Genomic DNA, 11,709 nt, shown 5'->3' on the forward strand with positions numbered 1-11,709 from the left:
TTCACTTTTAAGCCTGTCTGATTGCTGCTGGGCAGTTAGACCAAGGGAGGAGTCATCTAATCTATCTGCCCACCTAAGCAACCCTGATGCTTAGCTTGTTGTGGTTGTTCTTGAAGTGGAATAATTGAACCTGATGTGGCCAGTTTGAAACACCTGGCTTGTAGCCTCATTAAAGAGCACCGCTGCAGCACCCATCCCCTTTACAGTAGTTTTAAGTCTTCAGAGTTGTTTTCTCTCCCCTCCCCTGCTCTGTTTGCTGTTCATTTGTTTTGGGCAGCATAGAGGTTGCAGTATTTGGTCTGATGGGTGATTGGGCTTAGGGCAGGCATCCCCAAACTTCGGCCCTCCAGATGTTTTGGACTACAATTCCCATCTTCCCCAAACCACTGGTCCTGTTAGCTAGGGATCATGGGAGTTGTAGGCCAAAACATCTGGAGGGCCGCAGTTTGGGGGTGCCTGGCTTAGGGTATTGCAAACAGAGCAAAGTGACCAGAGCAGTGAAGTTGAGCAGTAAAAAAAACCCCAAGAAGTACATATATATCATTCGGGTTGAGTGCAATTTCTGTCTCTTGCAGGTCTTCCGAGGAAGATGCACTGAATGGTAAGCTGCTGATAACTTCGGTGTTGCCATAAATTTAACATGTTGTGGGAGACTATTTAATTCATGGTTGCAAAAGATGATGTTGATGGAGGTTTGTTATGCATTTTAGTGCCTACAGCCCTTATTTATGGTTGTAATCATCACACAACTCATTTAGGGAAACCCCCTTGGTGCTTGTGCTCTTCTCCAGTCTTTGAGCATAACACCATAATTTTCCTCATCTAAAATACCCCTCGGTGGGAAGAATCACCATACATGATCAAGGTCTTGCCTGTGAGCCTAGAGTGCTTTTTGTTCTTTGTCTTTACCCTTTTTTAAAAACAACAACAACACAGAATGCATTAAATCATGAGTTTTCTGTAAAAATTTAACACTGCCTTCCTTTTTTTCAAAGGAATTGCCTCTCCTTTTAAACCCATCATGGATACCACCTACTACTATTCAGGTCTGTATCCAAAACTAGGTTGCAAAATAATAATAAGTAGCAGTGTCATCTTCTTCAATGATTCTTCTTGTCTCTACAGCTGTTGAAAGAAATAATTTGATGAGGTTATCGCAAAGCATACCATTCACTCCTGTGCCTCCAAGAGGTAGGAAAACTTATTGTAGCCTCTGGAATGATTTTCAGATTTTAATAATATTATTCCTTAATTGTCAAGCTTAATAGCGATATATCTGTTTTTCGCAGCACAGGAAAATAGGCAATAGTTCACTGTCAAAATACTGGGAATAGATTGGGGAAATGTATACTGAAGCTGACTCTTAAAAAGCTAGAGTCCCAAGCCTTTGTTGCTAGTTTTTAGCAGTAGTAGTAAATGGAGAAACATCTCCAAGTCAACACAGAGAATTCTATTGTATCAAAAGCTTAATAATTGGTTAGATAATTGATTATGCAAAACTGTGGCTATATCTTCTCTCCATTGTCCGAAAAAAGTGTTCACCAGTATAAATAGACATTAAGTCAACGTTACCCCAGGCTTAACTGCATTTCATTTCTTTGTGCTGTAACGTTGCAGGAGAACCAGTTACTGTGTATCGTCTTGAAGAAAGCTCTCCCAACATCTTGAACAACAGCATGTCTTCCTGGTCTCAGTTGGGTCTCTGTGCCAAAATAGAATTCCTAAGCAAGGAGGAGATGGGAGGAGGCTTGCGTCGAGCCCTCAAGGTGGCCTGCACTTGGTCCGAATATGATCTTCTGAAATCAGGCCACCTTTATATCATCAAATCTTTTCTTCCGGAAGTTGTCAATACTTGGTCAAGCATTTACAAAGAAGACACAGTGTTACACCTCTGTTTAAGAGTAAGTTGTTGTTCATGCTCATATAGTACATATCCACCAGATGCTTAAACATGTTTAGCAGTTGGATACTGTTGGGGCAAACAAGATACATTCACTGGCAGAGGAAGAGGAGTGCGGGGGGAGCGCACCGTCCCTGGCAGCATGATCTTGGTAGGGTACCATCGCGGCTATCCCCCCCGCCCACGCTTGGTGCCACGCCCCTGCAGGCAGCATGCCCCTCCCCCAGGGCGCGCACCATGCCCCTGCGGGGGGCGTGCCCTGTCCCCAGGGACACGTGCCAGCCCTCCCCCTGCTCTCCACCCCCTGGTGCCGGAGCTTGAAGCTCCGCCACGGGATACATCCCTTCTCTCCTTCACTGTCTTTGTTGGCAACACTGCCATCTACCCTCTTGCACAACTTTTGGTCATTGGCTTTCTTTTTTACGCCTCATTCCATCTCTCTTACTCTGCATATTCAGTTAATTGCCAATTATTTTGTTTCTCCCTTAAAAAAATTAGAAAAATACATTTGTCACATCAGCAAAATTTCTGGTGCACAACCTGGTCATCTGTCATTTTGACTGCTACAACATTCTACTCTCTAGTTTTCCATTCACACCTTCATCACCTCACTTCTTTCCAGCACTCTGCTGCCAAAACTATCCATCTTTTTATCACTCTAACCATGTGGCACCCTTCCATAAATCCTTACCCCCTCATCGATAGCCTTGTCACCTCATCTGCTTTTATATTCCAACGCATCCCTGCATACAGCCATCATTGTCCAAAGGTTGCAGTCCAAAGATTTTCTGCTCACTCCAACAGCTTTGTCCTTTATCCCACTCTGCCCCTTATACATGGGGCTGCATCCCAGAATACTTCCATGATGCCACCTCTCTTACTTCTTTCAAAACCCTCCTCCAAATTCACATTTTTCTGTTACGTCTTTGACATTACCCCTAGTCTCTATACCCCAATGTCACTAAGCCTAACCATGAGTAACTGCAAAAATTACATTTGCTTCACTGTTTTCCCTGCTTCCACTTGCCTCCCTCTTTCTCCTTTGTGTTGATTTCTAAATTGTAAGGGACCTGTGCTCTCATTCTTTGAAAAGCACCATGTACATTCCTCGTACTGTATAAAACAATAATGGACCACAAAAGTAGGAATTTTCTGGTTATTGTCATAACTACTTTGTATGAATATAACAACACAAAAAAGTAATTAGAAGAAAAAAATTATAATACAGTTCCTTGTGTTTCTTCTCCATGCTAGAGGTTTATCTTGAGTAAAGTCTTTGGTGTGTGTGTTTTTTAATCCGTAGGAAATTCAGCAACAGAGGGCTGCTCAGAAACTCACGTTTGCATTCAATCAGATGAAGCCAAAATCTATTCCCTATTCTCCAAGGTAGGGATTATTACATCTTCAAATGTAATGTTTATGAACATAAACAACTTTAGTTTTCCCCAGCCAGTTGCTGAGAATCACAAGTGTTGTACTTGGGCCTTGCTTGTGGGCTTCCCAGAGGCATCTGGTTGGCCACTGTGAGAGTAGGATGCTGAAGTAGGCATGCCCATGCCATTGGGCTGATCCAGCAGACTCTTCTTAACTGCTTCTCTAGCCACTTTTTTAAAAACCATGAAATAATGGAACAAAAAGGAATTTCCACACCAGAGTGCAAGGCTAATGAATGAGTTGTTCACACAGTGCTCTCATTCCTATGTATTTTCTTACAAGGTTCTTGGAAGCGTTCCTCTTATATTGTCACTCAGCTGGGCAGTGGTTTGCAGTTGAAGAGTGCATGACAGGAGAATTCAGAAAGTACAACAACAACAATGGAGATGAAATAATTCCAACCAACATGCTAGAGGAGGTCATGTTAGCCTTCAGCCACTGGACATACGAATATACTCGAGGAGAGCTGTTGGTCCTTGACCTGCAAGGTAAATGGATGTGTGTGTGGATGTGACACAGAGGTGTATACTGTAGTAATTGCACTGGAAGCTTGTGACTTGCACAATATGGATCATCATCAAATTTCATTGTTGCCACAATAAAAGGTGCTAATACTTGCAAGTCTCTCTTCAGTCTCCTGTAACCAACTCCACTTACCATTTTCTCTCCTGCATTTAGAATACCTTGTTCTTCGGGGGGGGGGGGGATTATGCAAACAGTGTTTTTTTTTGTTGTTGTTCATTTACTCACTCACCTACCTTTCACCCTAAGGCCCCAGCACTTTAAAATACAACATTAAAAGCAGATTAAAACAAATTACAATCACAGAAGTAGGGTGAGTACTAAAACTACACATCTCAGATGTAAAAGGCCAGGGTAAAGAGGTATGTTTTCAGTATTCACCAAAAACTGTACAGTGAAGGTACAGACATAGCTCTGTAGGGAGGGAGTTCCACAGCTTAGGGACTGCCACGGAGAATGCCATCTCCTGGATCAGCCCCCCCCCCCCCCGAGGGCCTCCTCTACTGTTAACACGCAAGAGGGTCTGTAGGGATCTTTCAGATAAAGGCATTCCCCCACTTAACGCACAATCGATTTGCATGTGACTGTCTATACATGCAGCGTTTGGGAATAAATAAAAAGATTAAAACCAGGAAATGTTGGGAGAGAGGTAGCAAGTCCTTGTGGCTTGTGAGGAGACCCTTCGGAGCCTGAAGAGGACTTCAGTGAGGGAGGAGGAAGCCCCAAAGAGACTAGAGGTTCAGTAATGCTTTGTTTAGGCTGCTCAGCCTCCCCGCCTAACAGCTGGTGCATGCAGTCACGCAGCAGCAACAGCAACAACAGCAGCTGCGTTTCTGCACATCCTCCAGCCATCCCCAGAACTTCAACTCTAGTTGTAGAAAGAGTTGTCTAGAGAGAGAGCTGGACAGCAGGGAAAAAATGGCTTTTTAGAGGGTGCTCCCCACTTACACAATTTTTACTTATGCACGGGGGGGGGGGAGCAAAATATAACCCCCGCGTAAGCACCTGTATTTGAGCTGTTCAAATTGTTCATCTGCTTTATTGTCTCTTTTTATGTTAATATTACTCTTGTGCTGCTTGGCTAATAGGATAATAACTTCCTTTGCTTCTTGTGAAGGTGTTGGAGAAAATTTGACAGATCCTTCTGTGATAAAAGCTGAAGAAAAAAGGTAAGCAGTACAAAATTCCTTTTTCCTATGGCATTGGTGCAGGGAGGAGGGGGCTACATGTGGCATGTGTGGAGGGCTCCCCTTCTGCTTTAGGTGTACCAGTTAACCCAAGGACAGATTTATGATGAAACTTTAAGTTGGCTTACTGCTGTGATTTTTAAGGACACCATCAGCAGCAAACATTCTGCCGGGAATTGCCAGTGTGACACTTTGGGAGAGCATTCCTATCTTACCTGCATAATTTCTTTCCCATCACTGACACAAAAAGAAGCAAAGGATCATATTCAGTGCTAGTCCTGTTCAGAATAGAACCATTGAAATGAATGAACCTAAGGTTTGCCAATGTTCACCAATGTCAGTGGATCTACTTTGAGTAGGACCAACAATGGATACAACCCAAAACCTCCCTCGTATCAAGCCAGGGGGTGAAGACCACCCACCTACCCACAAATCATGTTTGGCTGTAGGTATTTTTTAATGTGTGCTTTTTTTAAAGGTCAAGCGATATGGTATTTGGTCCTGCAAATCTGGGAGAAGATGCCATCAAAAATTTCAGAGCTAAGCACCACTGCAACTCATGCTGCAGGAAACTTAAGCTTCCAGGTAAATAGCAGCCCCCGATTTATGAAAAAGAACTTCTCTGTTGTAGCTTCCACCTATGATAAGTTTAATTTTACATTGATATGGGGGTAAGGCATTCTCTCCACATAAAATGGATGGATTGCTGGAACCATGCTGAGCTTCATTGATCAGTTGGACCTCACTGGATTGCTCTTGAAACCTCATGAGGAAACATTTATTTTTCTCTCCCAAAGGAAAATCTGCCCCTAAAACTAATTCTTTCATCTTTTCAGTGGGCCTGAACTCAATATGTGCCCTAAATATATTGTGCCCTAAATATATTGTTGCAAGCAAGAGAAAAGATGGCTTTATTGATCCTTTGGGGAGGAGGGGCTTCTGCCCTGTCAACTAGAAGCCTCTATGCATCTCAGTGGCTTTTATGAATTCTTTTGAATGATCAACTCCAAGAACCCAATTTCCTTTCCTTGGATCTGATGAGTCCTAAAAATTTGTGATAGATAGTCAGGCACAAATTATCCTGAAATTACCAACCTAGGCCTAAAGTCACTTGATAGATTGATATCATATGCAAGTTGTGCCACATCCACAGACCATAGTGCATACAGAACCAGAGCAGAGCAATTTATAATTCAAATATTTATTTTTTGAAAAAGTTTTGGTACTTGGCAAAGTGACTAATATGGGTCTTTTGAAGAAAGAGAGGAACAAACCACACACTAACAAGAGCTTCTTTCATGCCACTACATTAATATTAATATTATAACACAGTCATACCTCAACATCCGAATGACTCGACTTCCGAAGGTTTCGACTTCCGAAGTCGACAACCCCAGAAGTCTTTTCGCTGCCCCCCCCCGCATGCACACCCGCGCCTGCGCAGAAGTGCAAAATCGCGCTTCGCGCATGCGCAGAACGGGCTCTTCGACTTACGAAGACACCCACGGAACAGATCGTCTTCGTAAGTCGAGGTACCACTGTACATATTTATTAAGAGGGATTGCCTTGGAAGTGTGTTTACAAAGGGACCGTTTTTATCCTCTTTTTCTTTCAACAATGCTGAAGCCTATACACTCTGCTAGAGCAACATATTGCCAACCTGGTGCCCTCCTGTTACATCGGGCTGCAGTTCTCACCAGTCCCAACCAGCATATCTGTGTTGGCCAGGACTGATGGGAGCTGGAGTCCAAAACATTTGGAGAACATCAGATTGGGAAAGCTGCTGTAGACACTTGACCTTCTCTACAGCCTGGATAGCTCAGCTGGTCAGAGATGGTGTTGATAATGCCAAAGTTGCAGGTTTGATCCCTGTATGGGACAGCTGCAAATTCCTGCATTGCAGAGGGATGGACTAGATGATCTTCAGGGTCCCTTCCAACTCTACAATTCTATGATTCTGCCTGTTGGGAAATCTGACTGTGGCCCAGCCAGGCACAAGGTGGCCAGCATCAGAAGGGGCAAGTCTGTCTGCGAGACACTCTTACCTGCACATCCTTTGATACCAGACACCTTGCCTCCACCACCCAAAAATGCCCACTGGACAACTGGGCCAGTCTTCAAAGCTGAGAGTTTTGTACTGGTAAGAACCTGAAGGCCTACCTTGCCTGCATAGTGTCTTCTGGCAGGACATTACTTCACCTTCTCTCCTCTTTTTAGAGAGGAGCTCCAATTTTAATCAGAAGTTGGGCTGCTAATTTGTATATTCTCTCTCCCTCTCCTTCTCCCTCTCTCCCTCTTCAACCCAACTATATCTGTGGGATTTGGGGTGGTTGTTGTTTCCCCATAGACTTGAAGAGAAATGACTACACACCTGATAAAATCCTACTGCCTCAAGATGATTCTCCAGAACTGACCATTCGGCCTGGGAGCTGCACCAAAGAATCGGACTCTGCCAGTTCCAGTCACCTCATGCTGTAAAGATACGCACAGCTCTCTGGCTCTAACCAAACCCTTGCAGAAGTCACGGGGTTCGTTTGCCCTTCATCAAAACAAAGGCCGCATGAAAAAGGACCAAACTGTTTTGATGGCGCTGGTACAGTTAACTGGCCATCATTGAGTGGCCTAGCATAATGTGGGAATCACCTCTGGAGGAGTAGGTGGCAGCTGCTGTTTTTTTTAAAAAAAGAAAGGTTGAATGAAATTAAGTATTTATGAAATAGCTTTTTTAAGAGGCGTTTTAGCAGAAGGATAACTTAACATTTTACCTTGGTCCATGAGAGGGGGCCTTTCCTCCCCTTCATCCTGTAGTGCAATATGCCCTTGACCAAATGATGTTTTTGTTTTTGTGCTGATGGTTTTTAAGGCAGATGGTTTGGGGGCTTTGTGGCAGCTGGTTTCTGTCATCTGGCTAGAGAACCTTCCCACAGATACCGAAGGATTCCTTTGACACTTCTCAGGGTGTCTCAAATAATGCTCTCTCTGCTCAGCGCCATGTATGTTTTATGTGGCTCAATGGAACGAGGCTGCTCCTAAAGATCTGTCCATATTTAGTTAATGCCAGTAAGCTGAGCTGCAGGGAGCGGGAACGCCTGGTTCCAAACAAGAAGTGATGGCTTGTCTCCTGCATCAGGATTCATCCTCAAGTGTGGAGCCAGTTCTTTTTGGGATGGATTGCGCATAGTGAAATCCCTCCCCTTCCTGTGTTGTTGGTTTTTTTTATGATACATTTCAGTTTTATCTAATCACTGTCAAATAGTAAAGTCGCAAGACAGGTCTGATCACATTTGTATAACAGAACAAAACAGCTGGTCTTGGGTAAGAAGCTGCCTTGCAAAATGAGCAGGTGTGTTAGGGAAGTTGCTATTACTTGTTACATATAATGGCTGCTTCAGAAGTGTTGCCTTCCAAAGATCTCCTCAAACCAGTAAAAGAAAGCTGAATGTATGCGTGAACCCCCGGGGGCCTCTTCTGGTGTTATCACAGCAGTGTTGGAGCTGCTGCAGTCTGGTACCTTCTCATGCCATTTGGGTAACTTTGGAAGCCCTGGGCCATGAGGCAAGAGTCCTTGTTGGGGCTGCTCACCTTGCCAGCGCTGCTGCAGTTTCCGGCAGGAGCAACGCGGGCATAGACGTGAACTGCAGAGTGGACTTGTCCCCTGGGACCAGGGCTTCCCAACCTCCGCTTTTGTGGTGCTGTAAGGACCAGGCCTGTTGTGGGCTCCACACCACCACAGTGACATAAGGAGCAGCCCCTTAGTTGTATTTAATATTGTGTGAAGACACCTTTTAATGTAATATTATATATGGTACTTATTTAAAAGAAAAGGAAATAGGATGAATTTACATTATGTAATGTGTGGGAGATTGCAATGCAAACTTTATGCCAATAAAATGTCATTTTCCTGTCCCAAATTTGTTGAATATTCAACAAGAAGAACCTGTTGTCCAACTCAATTTTCATGCTGCAACTTTTGTTTGTTTGTTACATAGGTACTAATTGTAAATTTTAATTGAACGGCATCATAACGCCCAGTAATTATTCTTTTTTAAAATTCTGTAGTGTATCTTATAGATACAGACATTAAGGCACGAACACAATAGCTGTTTAAATGGTGGTTTATGTTGCTGGGGGAGGAAAGGTATAGCGTATTAAAGATTAAAAAAACTGTATACATTTTGTATATCAATAAATCTTTAAACAATCCCAAATAAATTTATTCTTGTTTAGACTGGTGAGCTTCTACCTTTATTTGATTTGATTGATCCGGGGAGGGAGGGTCAGAGGGAGGGAAGGAACAGGTAAGAATTAATCTGTTGATTTGAGAATAATTTGGACTGCAAGAATGGCCCACCAATAGAAGTATATTTTAGTAAGTACCGGTAATGTGCAAGTAATGTGACTAGCTAGCTGGGGCTACTTTGAGAAATCAGGTGGAGGTCAGTGAGTCATCAAGTCTTATTACTAATGTGTAGCTTTTGTTAGACAGCAAAATGACTTGGGTTAGCCTCGCAGACCTACCAGAAGCTCAACCTATCTTCCGGGCTTGAGAAGCATTGAACTATCGACAAGCTGGAATGTGTGTGGAGGAGGGCAGCCAAGATGATCAAGAATCTGGAAATCAAGCTGTATGACGAATTGTTGAAGGAATTTGGTATGTTTAGCCTGGGAAAGAGGAGACTAAGAGGAGATAGGATTGCTATCTTCAAATATCTCAAGGGCTGTCACATGGAAGAGGGAACAAGCTTGTTTTCTCCTGCTCTGGAGGGTGGGGCTCAAACCAATGGTCATGGATGCTTTAGCTAAGATCCCTGCATTGCTGGGGTGTTGGGACTTGGTGAGCCTTGGGGTCCCTTCCAACTCTACAATTCTATGGTTCTATGATAATGTAACCAATACTCTACCAAAATAATCTTCACTTGGAAGCACCTTCAATGCACTCTGGAATTTATGACCTGGGAGGAGAGCTTGCCACATACAGTCATACCTCGGTTTGCAAACATGATCCGTGCAGGAGACGCGTTCGCAACCCTCAGTGCTGTGTCTGCGCACGCGCATGATGCGCTTCTGCACATGATGTCATTTTGCGTTTCTGCGCATGCGTGAGCGCTGAAACCCAGAAGTAACCCATTCCAGTACTTCCAGGTTCGGCACAGAGCACAATCCGAAAACGCACAACCCGCAGCGTTCGCAACCCAAGGTATGACTGTATTGGTGCTGTTCTTTTTCTAGATCATTTATTATTGTCATGCTTTTAACTTTCTTTAATGGACTTCTTTTCAAAGATAGAATATCTTTCTGCCTGTATTTTTGTCATCTTCTGTTTTCTTGGGCTTAGCCAACTGTTTGATCTGCAGTGGAGCTTAATCCTAAATGAGCATACGGTTGCAATTCCATTCACAACTACTATAGTTTAGCCAAAGAAGACTATGCCTACAAAAAGATACAAAGGATATGGCACAAAGGATATAGGTGTCGTTTTGTTTTATTGTAATTTTGATAGAAAGACACCAGTTCCACATTTCCATAAATGTTATCTCAGCTTATTTTTGCTTGGTTTTCATCCCCGTTTCTATTTTTAAAGAGTTTCTTCCCTCTTGAGAATCAAAACGCTTGGTCTCCTTGGATGTAATACTTCTGTTTCTCTATTGTTTGCTTTCTGTTCCAGATGTAGTTTCTCTTCCAGCATATAATAAAGAAAATGTAAACGTTTAAACCAATGAGGGGTCCTGGTTTGCAGCCCCTCACCCCAATTTTAGACTCCCAACTTCCATCAACATCTGCCAACATAGCCAATGGCCAGGAGTGATTTGTAGTACAGTGGTACCTCTACTTACGAATAACTACTTACGAATGGAGCTCCGTCTGCCATCTTGGATGCGGTTTAGATAGGATTTTTTCTACTTACAAATTTTTAGATATGGTTGCTTCGACTTACAATTTTTTCTCCCAGTACATTCCTATGGGATTCGACTTACAATTTTTTTCGACTTACGAATGTGCGTTCGGAACGCATTAAATTCGTAAGTAGAGGTACCACTGTATTCAGTCAAGCAACATTCTGAAAGAGCATCCTTGCATTAAGTAAGCCAAGGCTTCCAAAACAAGCTGTAAAAAGTGCTAAATTTCACCAGGTAATTTAGAATTTTCAACTTTAAACCAGTTCTTCTCCCTATGTCTTCCTTGAACAGCTGCTTGATCTGCAAATATTACCCACAGGATCTCTTTGTAGGGTGGGAATAATGAGTTCAAGGGTGCATAGAGTTTGTTTGCCTGCTTTTAACCTGCTCCTCTGCCTTTAACAGCCTTCAGATTTGCTCCTGCTGATCTCCATACTGCTGACTGAGAAAATGAACCTATGGCCAATTCTCATAATAAGACTGATATGAAATAAGCAGCACAAAGACGTCACAAAAAAAGCTACCACACTATTCCACGTCCTAAATCTAATGTTAAGGATCCAAAAATAGAGAGAAAAATGTACAAAAACTGTTAACAGAAGCCACAAATTGGCAACACATACGGCGCCTGATAATTGTTGATTAATCTGCTCTTAAAGGCACAGGAACAGGTAGGCTGTTAATGGTCTGGTCAGTTGGAAAAACGAGTTTCTTCTCATCAAGGAACTAGGGAGAGTAGTTTGCAGGCATCTCTTGAGGTCTGTTTGAT

At 43.0% G+C, this 11,709-nt stretch overlaps 1 protein-coding gene across 4 annotated transcripts in view; it reads left to right on the forward strand.

Moving 5' to 3' along the window:
- Positions 1 to 9,271, forward strand: part of TRPM7 (transient receptor potential cation channel subfamily M member 7) — a 71,475-nt gene extending 62,204 nt beyond the window's left edge. For all 4 annotated transcript variants that reach the window (XM_060282971.2, XM_060282972.2, XM_060282973.2 and 1 more), the window contains exons 32-40: positions 576 to 601; positions 996 to 1,046; positions 1,126 to 1,191; positions 1,618 to 1,901; positions 3,204 to 3,286; positions 3,617 to 3,822; positions 4,974 to 5,025; positions 5,522 to 5,628; positions 7,391 to 9,271. In XM_060282971.2, coding sequence (XP_060138954.2) covers positions 576 to 601; positions 996 to 1,046; positions 1,126 to 1,191; positions 1,618 to 1,901; positions 3,204 to 3,286; positions 3,617 to 3,822; positions 4,974 to 5,025; positions 5,522 to 5,628; positions 7,391 to 7,521 — 1,006 coding nt within the window. In that variant the 3' untranslated portion in view covers positions 7,522 to 9,271. The remainder of the gene's footprint in view (positions 1 to 575; positions 602 to 995; positions 1,047 to 1,125; positions 1,192 to 1,617; positions 1,902 to 3,203; positions 3,287 to 3,616; positions 3,823 to 4,973; positions 5,026 to 5,521; positions 5,629 to 7,390) is intronic.
- The last annotated feature ends 2,438 nt before the right edge of the window (positions 9,272 to 11,709 follow it).

This window comes from Zootoca vivipara, chromosome 13 (assembly GCF_965207765.1).
Source record: "Zootoca vivipara chromosome 13, rZooViv2.hap1.1, whole genome shotgun sequence".
Classification (NCBI taxonomy): domain Eukaryota; kingdom Metazoa; phylum Chordata; class Lepidosauria; order Squamata; family Lacertidae; genus Zootoca; species Zootoca vivipara.